Source organism: Salvelinus namaycush, chromosome 27, assembly GCF_016432855.1.
Source record: "Salvelinus namaycush isolate Seneca chromosome 27, SaNama_1.0, whole genome shotgun sequence".
In the NCBI taxonomy this organism is placed as follows: Eukaryota; Metazoa; Chordata; class Actinopteri; order Salmoniformes; family Salmonidae; genus Salvelinus; species Salvelinus namaycush.
This window is the reverse complement of record NC_052333.1, coordinates 7,685,606-7,703,088: the sequence shown is the minus strand read 5'-3', so window position 1 is coordinate 7,703,088 and position 17,483 is coordinate 7,685,606. Positions and strand designations below refer to the sequence as shown.

Genomic DNA, 17,483 nt, shown 5'->3' with positions numbered 1-17,483 from the left:
ATATTTTTGCAGAATTCTGCATGCAGAGTCTCAATTTGGTGTTTGTCCCATTTTGTGAAATCTTGGTTGGTGAGCGGACCCCACACCTCACAACCACAAAGGGCAATGGGTTCTATGACTGATTCAAGTATTTTTAGCCAGATCCTAATTGTTATGTTGAATTTTATGTTCCTTTTGATGGCATAGAATGCCCTTCTTGCATTGTCTCTCAGATCGTTCACAGCTTTGTGGAAGTTACCTGTGACGCTGATGTTTAGGCCAAAGTATGTATAGTTTTTTGTGTGGTCTAGGGCAACGGTGTCTAGATGGAATTTGTATTTGTGATCCTGGCGACTGGACCTTTTTTGGAACACCATTATGTTGGTCTTACTGAGATTTACTGTCAGGGCCCAGGTCTGGCAGAATCTGTGCAGAATATCTAGGTGCTGCTGTAGGCCCTCCTTGGTTGGTGACAGAAGCACCAGATCATCAGCAAATAGTAGACATTTGACTTCAGATTCTAGTAGGGTGAGGCCGGGTGCTGCAGACTGTTCTAGTGCCCGCGCCAATTCGTTGATATATATGTTGAAGAGGGTGGGGCTTAAGCTGCATCCCTGTCTCACCCCACGGCCCTGTGGGAAGAAATGTGTGTGTTTTTGCCTATTTTTACCGCACACTTGTTGTTTGTGTACATGGATTTTATAATGTTGTATGTTTTACCCCCAACACCACTTTCCATCAATTTGTATAGCAGACCCTCATGCCAAATTGAGTCAAAGGCTTTTTTGAAATCAACAAAGCATGAGAAGACTTTGCCTTTGTTTTGGTTTGTTTGTTTGTCAATTAGGGTGTGCAGGGTGAATACATGGTCTGTTGTACGGTAATTTGGTAAAAAGCCAATTTGACATTTGCTCAGTGCATTGTTTTCACTGAGGAAATGTATGAGTCTGCTGTTAATGATAATGCAGAGGATTTTCCCAAGGTTGCTGTTGACGCATATCCCACTGTAGTTATTGGGGTCAAATTTGTCTCCACTTTTGTGGATTGGGGTGATCAGTCCATGGTTCCAAATATTGGGGAAGATGCCAGAGCTAAGGATGATGTTAAAGAGTTTAAGTATAGCCAATTGAAATTTGTTGTCTGTATATTTGATCATTTCATTGAGGATTCCATCAACACCACAGGCCTTTTTGGGTTGGAGGGTTTTTATTTTGTCCTGTAGCTCATTCAAGGTACTTGGAGAATCCAGTGGGTTCTGGTAGTCTTTAATAGTTGATTCTAAGATTTGTATTTGATCATGTATATGTTTTTGCTCATTGTTCTTTGTTCTTTGTTATAGAGCCAAAAAGATTGGAGAAGTGGTTTACACATACATCTCCATTTTGGATAGATAATTCTTCGTGTTGTTTGTTTAGTGTTTTCCAATTTTCCCAGAAGTGGTTAGAGTCTATGGATTCTTCAATTACATTGAGCTGATTTCTGACGTGCTGTTCCTTCTTTTTCCGTAGTGTATTTCTGTATTGTTTTAGTGATTCACCATTGTGAAGGCGTAGACTCAGGTTTTCCGGGTCTCTATGTTTTTCGTTGGACAGGTTTCTCAATTTCTTCCTTAGATTTTTGCATTCTTCATCAAACCATTTGTCATTGTTGTTCATTTTCTTCGGTTTTCTATTTGAGATTTTTAGATTTGATAAGGAAGCTGAGAGGTCAAATATACTGTTAAGATTTTCTACTGCCAAGTTTACACCTTCACTATTACAGTGGAAGATTTTACCCAGGAAGTTGTCTAAAAGGGATTGAATTTGTTGTTGCCTAATTGTTTTTTGGTAGGTTTCCACACTACATTCCTTCCATCTATAGCATTTCTTAATGTTACTCAGTTCCTTTGGCTTTGATGCCTCATGATTGATTATTGCTCTGTTCAAGTAGACTGTGATTTTGCTGTGATCTCATAGGGGTGTCAGTGGGCTGACTGAACGCTCTGAGAGACTCTGGGTTAAGGTCAGTGATAAAGTAGTCTACAGTACTACTGCCAAGAGATGAGCTATAGGTGTACCTACCATAGGAGTCCCCTCGAAGCCTACCATTGACTATGTACATACCCAGCATGCGACAGACCTGCAGGAGTTGTGACCCGTTTTTGTTGGTTTTGTTGTCATAGTTGTGCCTAGGGGGGAATATGGGGGAGGGAATGCTGTCACCTGCAGGCAGGTGTTTGTCCCCCTGTGTGCTGAGGGTGTCAGGTTCTTGTCCGGTTCTGGCATTTAGGTCGCCACAGACTAGTACATGTCCCTGGGCCTGGAAATGATTGATTTCCCCCTCCAGGATGGAGAAGCTGTCTTCATTAAAGTATGGGGATTCTAGTGTGGGGATATAGGTAGCACACAGGAGGACATTTTTCTCTGTTAAGATAATTTCCTTTTGAATTTCTAGCCAAATGTAAAATGTTCCTGTTTTGATTAATTTAATGGAGTGAGTTAGGTCTGCTCTATACCAAATTAGCATACCCCCTGTGTCCCTTCCCTGTTTCACACCTGGTAGTTGTTCTCTCTCTGTTTCTCTCTCTCTGTCTCTCTGTCTCTCTCTCTCTCTCTGTCTCTCTCTCTGTCTCTCTCCCTCTGTTTCTCTCTCTCTGTCTCTCTTGCTCTCTGTCTCTCTCTCTCTGTCTCTCTCTCTCTCCCTCTCTCTCTGTTTCTCTCTCTCTTGCTCTCTGTCTCTGTATCTCTCGCTCCCTCTCTCTGTCTGTCTCTCTCCCTCTCTCTCTCCATCTCTCTCACTCTCTGTCTCTCTCTCTCTCCGTCTCTCTCTCTCTCTGTATCACTCTCTCCCTGTCTCTCTCCCTCTGTCTCTCTGTCTCTCTCTCTCTCTTTCTGTCCCTCTCACTGTCTCTCTCTCTCTCTCACCCTCCTCTCTCTGTCTAGTTTTGTGACTCTGCTCTTTCCTACATGGTCTAAATCTGTCTGTCCTAAGTCTCGCAGGGCCACAGTAAATATATCCTGAAGTAGTGCGAGTCACACTGGTCTCAGTATTGTTCCACATCTTTGACCCGGTGGAGAGAAAAATCCTGGTCTTTATTTACTAGAATCGGACATCCTGTTTACCCCGACCGCTTTCCCAAAGAAACAAACTGCTTACTGACAGATTAAAATCTGTTTGCAACATTTTATGTGTTTGTATCCGACGCCGACAGCAGGTCGTGACCAAAACAAGTGAACAATTTACAAAAACACAGTTTTGGGGCCCTGTGAGTAACCTCAATTAAAACCTTGAGGAGGAAGTCATGTCTCATTGATTGGTCATTGAGGGGTCATAAGGACATGTCTACAGGAAGTCTGTCTACAGGCAACAGGAAGTAGTGATGTTTGGGGCACAGTGGAGCTCTGGGTTCCCAAGCCACCTGGGTCATGGTCATCATCAACAACCATCAGGTTCATTTGAACCAGAATGTGAACAGGGCTTCCCTTACTGTGAGATCCTGTATAGTCTACACTCTGATAAGACCATAACCCACTAGTCTACACTCTGATAAGACCATAACTCACTAGTCTATACTCTGATAAGACCATAACCCACTAGTCTACACTCTGATAAGACCATAACCCACTAGTCTACACTCTGATAAGACCATAACCCACTAGTCTACACGCTGATAAGACCATAACTCACTAGTCTACACTCTGATAAGACCATAACCCACTAGTCTACACTCTGATAAGACCATAACCCACTAGTCTACACTCTGATAAGACCATAACTCACTAGTCTACACTCTGATAAGACCATAACTCACTAGTCTACACTCTGATAAGACCATAACCCACTAGTCTACACTCTGATAAGACCATAACCCACTAGTCTACACTCTGATAAGACCATAACTCACTAGTCTACACGCTGATAAGACCATAACTCACTAGTCTACACTCTGATAAGACCATAACTCACTAGTCTACACTCTGATAAGACCATAACCCACTAGTCTACACTCTGATAAGACCATAACCCACTAGTCTACACGCTGATAAGACCATAACTCACTAGTCTACACTCTGATAAGACCATAACCCACTAGTCTACACTCTGATAAGACCATAACCCACTAGTCTACACTCTGATAAGACCATAACTCACTAGTCTACACGCTGATAAGACCATAACTCACTAGTCTACACTCTGATAAGACCATAACCCATGAGTCTACATTCTCATAAGACCATAACCCACTAGTCTACACGCTGATAAGACCATAACCCACTAGTCTACACTCTAAGACCATAACCCACTAGTCTACACTCTAAGACCATAACTCACTAGTCTACACTCTAAGACCATAACCCACTAGTCTACACTCTGATAAGACCATAACCCACTAGTCTACACGCTGATAAGACCATAACTCACTAGTCTACACTCTGATAAGACCATAACCCACTAGTCTACACTCTGATAAGACCATAACCCACTAGTCTACACTCTGATAAGACCATAACTCACTAGTCTACACGCTGATAAGACCATAACCCACTAGTCTACACTCTGATAAGACCATAACTCACTAGTCTACACGCTGATAAGACCATAACTCACTAGTCTACACTCTGATAAGACCATAACTCACTAGTCTACACTCTGATAAGACCATAACCCACTAGTCTACACTCTGATAAGACCATAACCCACTAGTCTACACGCTGATAAGACCATAACTCACTAGTCTACACTCTGATAAGACCATAACCCACTAGTCTACACTCTGATAAGACCATAACCCACTAGTCTACACTCTGATAAGACCATAACTCACTAGTCTACACTCTGATAAGACCAGAACTCACTAGTCTACACTCTGATAAGACCAGAACTCACTAGTCTACACTCTGATAAGACCATAACTCACTAGTCTACACTCTGATAAGACCATAACCCACTAGTCTACACTCTGATAAGACCAGAACTCACTAGTCTACACTCTGATAAGACCAGAACTCACTAGTCTACACTCTGATAAGACCAGAACTCACTAGTCTACACTCTGATAAGACCAGAACTCACTAGTCTACACTCTGATAAGACCATAACCCACTAGTCTACACTCTGATAAGACCATAACCCACTAGTCTACACGCTGATAAGACCATAACTCACTAGTCTACACTCTGATAAGACCATAACCCATGAGTCTACATTCTCATAAGACCATAACTCACTAGTCTACACTCTGATAAGACCATAACTCACTAGTCTACACTCTGATAAGACCATAACTCACTAGTCTACACTCTAAGACCAGAACTCACTAGTCTACACTCTGATAAGACCATAACCCACTAGTCTACACTCTGATAAGACCATAACTCACTAGTCTACACTCTGATAAGACCATAACTCACTAGTCTACACTCTGATAAGACCATAACTCACTAGTCTACACTCTGATAAGACCATAACTCACTAGTCTACACTCTGATAAGACCATAACTCACTAGTCTACACTCTGATAAGACCATAACTCACTAGTCTACACTCTGATAAGACCATAACTCACTAGTCTACACTCTGATAAGACCATAACTCACTAGTCTACATTCTGATAAGACCATAACTCACTAGTCTACACTCTGATAAGACCATAACTCACTAGTCTACACTCTGATAAGACCAGAACTCACTAGTCTACACTCTGATAAGACCAGAACTCACTAGTCTACACTCTGATAAGACCAGAACTCACTAGTCTACACTCTGATAAGACCAGAACTCACTAGTCTACACTCTGATAAGACCATAACCCACTAGTCTACACTCTGATAAGACCATAACCCACTAGTCTACACTCTGATAAGACCATAACCCACTAGTCTACACTCTGATAAGACCATAACTCACTAGTCTACACTCTGATAAGACCATAACTCACTAGTCTACACTCTGATAAGACCATAACTCACTAGTCTACACTCTGATAAGACCAGAACTCACTAGTCTACACGCTGATAAGACCATAACCCACTAGTCTACACTCTGATAAGACCATAACCCACTAGTCTACACTCTGATAAGACCATAACTCACTAGTCTACACGCTGATAAGACCATAACCCACTAGTCTACACGCTGATAAGACCATAACTCACTAGTCTACACGCTGATAAGACCATAACTCACTAGTCTACACTCTGATAAGACCATAACTCACTAGTCTACACTCTGATAAGACCATAACCCACTAGTCTACACTCTGATAAGACCATAACCCACTAGTCTACACGCTGATAAGACCATAACTCACTAGTCTACACTCTGATAAGACCATAACCCACTAGTCTACACTCTGATAAGACCATAACCCACTAGTCTACACTCTGATAAGACCATAACTCACTAGTATACACTCTGATAAGACCAGAACTCACTAGTCTACACTCTGATAAGACCAGAACTCACTAGTCTACACTCTGATAAGACCATAACTCACTAGTCTACACTCTGATAAGACCATAACCCACTAGTCTACACTCTGATAAGACCAGAACTCACTAGTCTACACTCTGATAAGACCAGAACTCACTAGTCTACACTCTGATAAGACCATAACTCACTAGTCTACACTCTGATAAGACCATAACCCACTAGTCTACACTCTGATAAGACCATAACCCACTAGTCTACACGCTGATAAGACCATAACTCACTAGTCTACACGCTGATAAGACCATAACTCACTAGTCTACACTCTGATAAGACCATAACTCACTAGTCTACACTCTGATAAGACCATAACTCACTAGTCTACACTCTAAGACCAGAACTCACTAGTCTACACTCTGATAAGACCATAACCCACTAGTCTACACTCTGATAAGACCATAACTCACTAGTCTACACTCTGATAAGACCATAACTCACTAGTCTACACTCTGATAAGACCATAACTCACTAGTCTACACTCTGATAAGACCATAACTCACTAGTCTACACTCTGATAAGACCATAACTCACTAGTCTACACTCTGATAAGACCATAACTCACTAGTCTACACTCTGATAAGACCATAACTCACTAGTCTACATTCTGATAAGACCATAACTCACTAGTCTACACTCTGATAAGACCATAACTCACTAGTCTACACTCTGATAAGACCAGAACTCACTAGTCTACACTCTGATAAGACCAGAACTCACTAGTCTACACTCTGATAAGACCAGAACTCACTAGTCTACACTCTGATAAGACCAGAACTCACTAGTCTACACTCTGATAAGACCAGAACTCACTAGTCTACACTCTGATAAGACCAGAACTCACTAGTCTACACTCTGATAAGACCAGAACTCACTAGTCTACACTCTGATAAGACCAGAACTCACTAGTCTACACTCTGATAAGACCAGAACTCACTAGTCTACACTCTGATAAGACCATAACCCACTAGTCTACACTCTGATAAGACCATAACTCACTAGTCTACACTCTGATAAGACCATAACTCACTAGTCTACACTCTGATAAGACCATAACTCACTAGTCTACACTCTGATAAGACCATAACTCACTAGTCTACACTCTGATAAGACCATAACTCACTAGTCTACACTCTGATAAGAGACCATAACCCACTAGTCTACACTCTGATAAGACCATAACCCACTAGTCTACACTCTGATAAGACCATATCACACTAGTCTACACTCTGATAAGACCATAACTCACTAGTCTACACTCTGATAAGACCATAACTCACTAGTCTACACTCTGATAAGACCATAACTCACTAGTCTACACTCTGATAAGACCATAACTCACTAGTCTACACTCTGATAAGACCATAACTCACTAGTCTACACTCTGATAAGACCATAACCCACTAGTCTACACTCTGATAAGACCATAACTCACTAGTCTACACTCTGATAAGACCATAACTCACTAGTCTACACTCTGATAAGACCATAACTCACTAGTCTACACTCTGATAAGACCATAACTCACTAGTCTACACTCTGATAAGACCATAACTCACTAGTCTACACTCTGATAAGACCATAACTCACTAGTCTACACTCTGATAAGACCATAACTCACTAGTCTACACTCTGATAAGACCAGAACTCACTAGTCTACACTCTGATAAGACCATAACCCACTAGTCTACACTCTGATAAGACCATAACCCACTAGTCTACACTCTGATAAGAACATAACCCACTATAGTGGAAACAACATTGATTCGACCAGTGTGTTCCCAGTGGGAAAGTTATAACATCTTCTGAGCAGGGATAAGAGTAGTCTACTTTTTAAATTTATTTTTATAAGCTGATTCCAGAGTTCTTAGAATGAAATGTGAGATTTGTTCTCACTGGCAAAGTTTTATGTTATAAATGATCACTTTGCTTCATTGAAAATGACCAACAAAATTATCTCTGTGTTAACAAGTTCTTTTTTGACGTGTCACTCAGTTCACTCCATGGAGTGACTGTTCTATAAGTGCACCCTGCAATCTCTAACCCACATAGCAAAGCAAGGCAGATTAATAGAAAAGTACTGCCAAGCCGTGAGCCCTGAACAGACTTGGCTGGCAGGTTCTCCCTCCGTGGACCTGTGGCATCTGTGTGAGGCAGGCCTGTACCCTGGTGACCTTAAAGACTGTACGAGCCTGTTCCTGCGGTTTTGGGACAGGGGTGCCAGAAGCTTAGTCTGACGAACATAAGCACTTGGCAGAACTGACATTGTTGCAGGTCTGGTTCATGTTAATACTGCACATTCAGATCCGCGGTGTGAGTCTGGAATCTTTCTGTCTCTTTTTCTCTCTTTCTGTCTTTTTGTCTCCTTTTCTTTCTGTCGCTCTTTCTGTGCAGCCTTTCTGCACTCAGTCAGTGTTATAGTTACACCTGCTAGGCTGCAGCAGCCTGCATCCAGCTGCTGTCTTGCTTCTGAAGCTAAGCAGGGTTGGTCCTGGTTTGTCCCTGGATGGGAGACCACAGATTCTGCTGGAAGTGGTGTTGGGGGCCAGTAGGAACCTCTGGTCTAACGAGAGCCCAATACCCCAGGGCAGTGTAGGGGACATTGCCCTGTGTTTAGGCGCTGCCTTTCAGATGGGATGTTAAAACAGGTGTCTTCACTATTTGTGGTCACTAAAGATCCCATGGCACTTATCGTAAGAATAGGGGTGTTAACCCTGGTGTCCTGACTAAATTCCCAATCTGACCCTCATACCATCATAGTCACCTAATCATCCCCAGCTTCTTATTGGCTCATTCATCCCCCTCCTCTCCCCTTGTAACTATTCCCCAGGTCCTTACTGTAAAGGGAATATGTTCTCAGTCAACTTACCTGGTAAAATATGGGTTAAGTAAATACATTGGCCTCATTATTTATTCTTACTGTTTCTCTCTTGTCAATCTCATTAGAAGGAACTGAACTTGTTACAGGCTACTGTTGAGCCATAAATCAGACATGTAAAACACAATTTCTGTGGAGAGGGCATGTTGGGGGGGGGGGGTGTGGCCTCGTCTGACATGATGAGGGGGTGTGGCCTCGTCTGACATGATGAGGGGGTGTGGCCTCGTCTGACATGATGAGGGGGTATGGCCTCGTCTAACACCATGAGGGGGTGTGGCCTCGTCTAACACCATGAGGGGGTGTGGCCTCGTCTAACACCATGATGGGGTGTGGCCTCGTCTAACACCATGATGGGGTGTGGCCTCGCCTAACACGATGAGGGGGTGTGGCCTCGTACTGTCCTCCTTAAGGTGTATGCAACCATAATGTGACAGCCAGCCAAACTCCAGTCAAGAACTGAACCAGAGTCAGGGCTTTCCATAAACCTCCAGTTTTACAGTTGAAACGGTGTAAAACTGTAATAATACAGAAAAATGAAATCATTGGAGCATCTCAGACTAAAAGGCAATATTAATGCACAACAGAGTCTAACCGACGTTTCATAGTCACATAGTGAACAATACAATACTTGACCGACACTGTACATAGAAAACATATCCTGCTTGAATATTGTTCTAAATAGGATTAGTATCTATATAACATGTAAGCTAACTTAAGTGTGAAGAGATATCACATGTAGAGAGAAGCTAGCTCCAAAACAGCACTTAACAGGCAGGCTAGGCTAACGAGGGAATACATGTAATCGATTCACTTGCAGAAAATACTTACAATACTAAAAGATGAACATCTTAGAAATGATTTGTACTTACAGGCAATGCTTAACGAAGGCTTAACAAGAAGGATGGCAGAAGATAAACCGCCGTATTACGTCACTCTTTTCCAACAATGAGGCTGATCTGCATCATTTCCTGTTTTTCCTGTTTTACCACCAACAAAGAAGTAGCACAGCGGAGTACACGCTAGCTGCGGCTACACAAAACAGCCACTGGATGGCGCCAAATCAAAAGGCACTTGGCAAAAAGAATAGAAGGCCGAATAGGCCTCGTCTAACGTATTGCACTTGAATGGATCTTAAACACAGAACAGACAGCTGGTATGATTCATTGTGACAAAATGTTTCCAAATATCAGTTTGTTGGATAAGATGAATGACAATCACCCACAAGTGTCCTTCTAAGATGGTGTTGTTACTTGCATATTACTAGCATGTAGACTACCCCATTTATGTACACCAGGAACTCCATTCTGTGCCTGCGTAGTAGCCAGCGAATATGGCACACTTCACCGAATCTGCTTTGTCATTCAGCAAGTAACACTACATAAAAGGGATACTTTGGCCAAGATGACAGAAACGTGTAGATAGCCTTTATAGCCCAGAGATGATGAGTGTGTGTAATCAGCTTTTTGTGTGTATGGAATAATTTGGGGATCTTTAATTTCCACTAATGAAACATGGGACCAACACTTTACATGTTGCGTTTATATTTGATGATAAACCCTAACCCTAACCCCCTTCTCGTTTCCTTCCTGTCGATCTCCAGGTCTTCCAGAACAGTATTACAGCCTGACCTGGTTCCTGAGCCCCATCCTGGGCCTGATCTTCACACCTTTGATTGGCTCAGCCAGCGATCGCTGCACCCTGAAATGGGGCCGGCGACGTCCTTTCATCCTGGCCCTGTGTGTGGGCGTGCTGTTCGGAGTGGCACTCTTCCTCAACGGGTCACTCATAGGTAATAAATAATATATTATAAACTGGGTGGTTCGAGCCCTGAATGCTGATTGGCTGACAGCCATGGTATATCAGACAGTATACCTAGTGGTGTAAAGTACTTAAGTAAAAATACTTTAAAGTACTACTTAAGTCGTTTTTTGGGGTATCTGTACTTTACTATTTATATTTTGGCAACTTTTGCTTTTACTCCACTACATTCCTAAAGAAAATAATGTACTTTTTACACCCAAAAGTACTCGGTACATTTTGAATGCTTAGCAGGACAGGAAAACGATCTGAATCACGCACTTAAAAAGAAAATTCCTGGTCATTCCTACTGCATTTGATCTGGCGGACTCACTAAACACTAAACAGGCTAAACACAAATGCTTTGTTTGTAAATTATGTCTGAGTGTTGTGCCGTTTCGTTTGCATAATATGAGGAATTTTAAATTATCTATACTTTTCTTTTGATACTTAAGTATATTTTAGCAATTACATTTACTATTGATACTTAAGTAAATTTAAAACCAAATACTTTGTCTTTTACTCAAGTAGTATTTTACTGGGTGACTTTCACTTTTACTTGAAACATTTTCTGTTAAGGTATCTTTACTCATACTCAAGTATGAAAATTGGGTACTTTTTCCACCACTGCGTATACAATGGGTGTGATAAAACATTTATCTTTTCCAAAGCAACTACCGTAATGTGTGCATTCATTTTATATATGGGTGGTCCCAGGAATCAAACCCACTATCCTGGTGTTACAAGCACCAGCTGAGCTACAGAGGACCAGCGTTGGAACTAGGGGTTAGGCAGGGTTAGGGTTAAGAAGAATAAAAAATGCCTATTCAGTCATTGAAATACCAATCGGTGTAAATAAAAAAATGTTTAACCTTTATTTAACTAGGCAAGTCAGTTAAGAACAAATTCTTATTTTCAATGACAGCCTAGGAACAGTGGGTTAACTGCCTGTTCAGGGGGAGAACAACAGATTTGTACCTTGTTAGCTCGGGGATTTGAACTTGCGACCTTTCGGTTACTAGTCCAACACTCTAACCACCAGGCTACCCTGCCGCCCCTTGACTGGTCTTGCTTATCGGTCTACAGGTTAATTTGCATAATTGAGTGTAATTAAATTTGTGCGTGTGTACAGTATATTTGTTATGTATCTTACTTATTACACGCATACAGATAAAGAGCATTTGAGCGGGAAATCTGTCAGACACAGCATCTCAAACAGCAAACGCATAGACAACAGAAGACAGGCTTCATCAGCGTATCACACAGCATAGACAACAGAAGACAGGCTTCATCAGCGTATCACACAGCATAGACAACAGAAGACAGGCTTCATCAGCGTATCACACAGCATAGACAACAGAAGACAGGCTTCATCAGCGTATCACACAGCGTAGACAACAGAAGACAGGCTTCATCAGCGTATCACACAGCATAGACAACAGAAGACAGGCTTCATCAGCGTATCACACAGCGTAGACAACAGAAGACAGGCTTCATCAGCGTATCACACAGCATAGACAACAGAAGACAGGCTTCATCAGCGTATCACACAGCGTAGACAACAGAAGACAGGCTTCATCAGCGTATCACACAGCATAGACAACAGAAGACAGGCTTCATCAGCGTATCACACAGCATAGACAACAGAAGACAGGCTTCATCAGCGTATCACACAGCATAGACAACAGAAGACAGGCTTCATCAGCGTATCACACAGCATAGACAACAGAAGACAGGCTTCATCAGCGTATCACACAGCATAGACAACAGAAGACAGGCTTCATCAGCGTATCACACAGCATAGACAACAGAAGACAGGCTTCATCAGCGTATCACACAGCATAGACAACAGAAGACAGGCTTCATCAGCGTATCACACAGCATAGACAACAGAAGACAGGCTTCATCAGCGTATCACACAGCATAGACAACAGAAGACAGGCTTCATCAGCGTATCACACAGCATAGACAACAGAAGACAGGCTTCATCAGCGTATCACACAGCATAGACAACAGAAGACAGGCTTCATCAGCGTATCACACAGCATAGACAACAGAAGACAGGCTTCATCAGCGTATCACACAGCATAGACAACAGAAGACAGGCTTCATCAGCGTATCACACAGCATAGACAACAGAAGACAGGCTTCATCAGCGTATCACACAGCATAGACAACAGAAGACAGGCTTCATCAGCGTATCACACAGCGTAGACAACAGAAGACAGGCTTCATCAGCGTATCACACAGCATAGACAACAGAAGACAGGCTTCATCAGCGTATCACACAGCATAGACAACAGAAGACAGGATTCATCAGCGTATCACACAGCATAGACAACAGAAGACAGGCTTCATCAGCGTATCACACAGCATAGACAACAGAAGACAGGCTTCATCAGCGTATCACACAGCGTAGACAACAGAAGACAGGCTTCATCAGCGTATCACACAGCGTAGACAACAGAAGACAGGCTTCATCAGCGTATCACACAGCGTAGACAACAGAAGACAGGCTTCATCAGCGTATCACACAGCATAGACAACAGAAGACAGGCTTCATCAGCGTATCACACAGCGTAGACAACAGAAGACAGGCTTCATCAGCGTATCACACAGCGTAGACAACAGAAGACAGGCTTCATCAGCGTATCACACAGCATAGACAACAGAAGACAGGCTTCATCAGCGTATCACACAGCGTAGACAACAGAAGACAGGCTTCATCAACGTATCACACAGCATAGACAACAGAAGACAGGCTTCATCAACGTATCACACAGCATAGACAACAGAAGACAGGCTTCATCAACGTATCACACAGCGTAGACAACAGAAGACAGGCTTCATCAACGTATCACACAGCATAGACAACAGAAGACAGGCTTCATCAGCGTATCACACAGCGTAGACAACAGAAGACAGGCTTCATCAGCGTATCACACAGCGTAGACAACAGAAGACAGGCTTCATCAGCGTATCACACAGCGTAGACAACAGAAGACAGGCTTCATCAGCGTATCACACAGCATAGACAACAGAAGACAGGCTTCATCAGCGTATCACACAGCATAGACAACAGAAGACAGGCTTCATCAGCGTATCACACAGCGTAGACAACAGAAGACAGGCTTCATCAGCGTATCACACAGCATAGACAACAGAAGACAGGCTTCATCAGCGTATCACACAGCGTAGACAACAGAAGACAGGCTTCATCAGCGTATCACACAGCGTAGACAACAGAAGACAGGCTTCATCAGCGTATCACACAGCGTAGACAACAGAAGACAGGCTTCATCAGCGTATCACACAGCGTAGACAACAGAAGACAGGCTTCATCAGCGTATCACACAGCATAGACAACAGAAGACAGGCTTCATCAGCGTATCACACAGCGTAGACAACAGAAGACAGGCTTCATCAGCGTATCACACAGCATAGACAACAGAAGACAGGCTTCATCAGCGTATCACACAGCATAGACAACAGAAGACAGGCTTCATCAGCGTATCACACAGCATAGACAACAGAAGACAGGCTTCATCAGCGTATCACACAGCATAGACAACAGAAGACAGGCTTCATCAGCGTATCACACAGCGTAGACAACAGAAGACAGGCTTCATCAGCGTATCACACAGCGTAGACAACAGAAGACAGGCTTCATCAGCGTATCACACAGCGTAGACAACAGAAGACAGGCTTCATCAGCGTATCACACAGCGTAGACAACAGAAGACAGGCTTCATCAGCGTATCACACAGCGTAGACAACAGAAGACAGGCTTCATCAGCGTATCACACAGCGTAGACAACAGAAGACAGGCTTCATCAGCGTATCACACAGCGTAGACAACAGAAGACAGGCTTCATCAGCGTATCACACAGCATAGACAACAGAAGACAGGCTTCATCAGCGTATCACACAGCATAGACAACAGAAGACAGGCTTCATCAGCGTATCACACAGCATAGACAACAGAAGACAGGCTTCATCAGCGTATCACACAGCATAGACAACAGAAGACAGGCTTCATCAGCGTATCACACAGCATAGACAACAGAAGACAGGCTTCATCAGCGTATCACACAGCATAGACAACAGAAGACAGGCTTCATCAGCGTATCACACAGCATAGACAACAGAAGACAGGCTTCATCAGCGTATCACACAGCATAGACAACAGAAGACAGGCTTCATCAGCGTATCACACAGCATAGACAACAGAAGACAGGCTTCATCAGCGTATCACACAGCATAGACAACAGAAGACAGGCTTCATCAGCGTATCACACAGCATAGACAACAGAAGACAGGCTTCATCAGCGTATCACACAGCATAGACAACAGAAGACAGGCTTCATCAGCGTATCACACAGCATAGACAACAGAAGACAGGCTTCATCAGCGTATCACACAGCATAGACAACAGAAGACAGGCTTCATCAGCGTATCACACAGCATAGACAACAGAAGACAGGCTTCATCAGCGTATCACACAGCATAGACAACAGAAGACAGGCTTCATCAGCGTATCACACAGCATAGACAACAGAAGACAGGCTTCATCAGCGTATCACACAGCATAGACAACAGAAGACAGGCTTCATCAGCGTATCACACAGCATAGACAACAGAAGACAGGCTTCATCAGCGTATCACACAGCATAGACAACAGAAGACAGGCTTCATCAGCGTATCACACAGCATAGACAACAGAAGACAGGCTTCATCAGCGTATCACACAGCATAGACAACAGAAGACAGGCTTCATCAGCGTATCACACAGCGTAGACAACAGAAGATAGGCTTCATCAGCGTATCACACAGCGTAGACAACAGAAGACAGGCTTCATCAGCGTATCACACAGCGTAGACAACAGAAGACAGGCTTCATCAGCGTATCACACAGCGTAGACAACAGAAGACAGGCTTCATCAGCGTATCACACAGCATAGACAACAGAAGACAGGCTTCATCAGCGTATCACACAGCATAGACAACAGAAGACAGGCTTCATCAGCGTATCACACAGCGTAGACAACAGAAGACAGGCTTCATCAGCGTATCACACAGCATAGACAACAGAAGACAGGCTTCATCAGCGTATCACACAGCGTAGACAACAGAAGACAGGCTTCATCAGCGTATCACACAGCATAGACAACAGAAGACAGGCTTCATCAGCGTATCACACAGCATAGACAACAGAAGACAGGCTTCATCAGCGTATCACACAGCATAGACAACAGAAGACAGGCTTCATCAGCGTATCACACAGCGTAGACAACAGAAGACAGGCTTCATCAGCGTATCACACAGCATAGACAACAGAAGACAGGCTTCATCAGCGTATCACACAGCATAGACAACAGAAGACAGGCTTCATCAGCGTATCACACAGCATAGACAACAGAAGACAGGCTTCATCAGCGTATCACACAGCATAGACAACAGAAGACAGGCTTCATCAGCGTATCACACAGCGTAGACAACAGAAGACAGGCTTCATCAGCGTATCACACAGCATAGACAACAGAAGACAGGCTTCATCAGCGTATCACACAGCGTAGACAACAGAAGACAGGCTTCATCAGCGTATCACACAGCGTAGACAACAGAAGACAGGATTCATCAGCGTTATCACACAGCATAGACAACAGAAGACAGGCTTCATCAGCGTATCACACAGCATAGACAACAGAAGACAGGCTTCATCAGCGTATCACACAGCATAGACAACAGAAGACAGGCTTCATCAGCGTATCACACAGCGTAGACAACAGAAGACAGGCTTCATCAGCGTATCACACAGCATAGACAACAGAAGACAGGCTTCATCAGCGTATCACACAGCATAGACAACAGAAGACAGGCTTCATCAGCGTTATCACACAGCATAGACAACAGAAGACAGGCTTCATCAGCGTATCACACACCACTTTGCAATGAGCTGGAGGCAGTATGCATTTTAAAAACATATACTTACCTTGCTTCAAAGTAGCCTAGCCAAAATCAGACCATATCAGTGGAGGCAATTATTTGATATCAACTTTCTTTCATTGTCCAGTAGCCAAAGGAACAATCCTAGTCATATTAGCAACCCATGCGAGTTGTAGCATATTAGTGAAAGGGAAAGGGAAATTGGCGATACCTAGTCAGTTGTACAACTGAATGACTTCAATTGAAATGTGTTTTCCACATTTAGTTCTCCCCTCTTTCTACATTTCTAACGGATATGTTCATCTCTGTCACGTGAAACCGCTCGCATGTGGGGTGCGCTTTTGACAATGGTGTTTTCCCGCTAATAGCATAATGAACATTTTACAGTAGCTTCCTGACTTGTGTACGTTGCTGTGCT

At 43.2% G+C, this 17,483-nt stretch overlaps 1 protein-coding gene across 1 annotated transcript in view; it reads left to right on the top strand.

Annotated features, from left to right (window-relative positions):
* LOC120022565 (solute carrier family 45 member 4-like) overlaps positions 1 to 17,483 on the top strand; it is a 77,112-nt gene that overhangs the window by 47,089 nt on the left and 12,540 nt on the right. Inside the window, exon 4 of the mRNA XM_038966524.1 lies at positions 10,923 to 11,111. Coding sequence (XP_038822452.1) covers positions 10,923 to 11,111 — 189 coding nt within the window. The remainder of the gene's footprint in view (positions 1 to 10,922; positions 11,112 to 17,483) is intronic.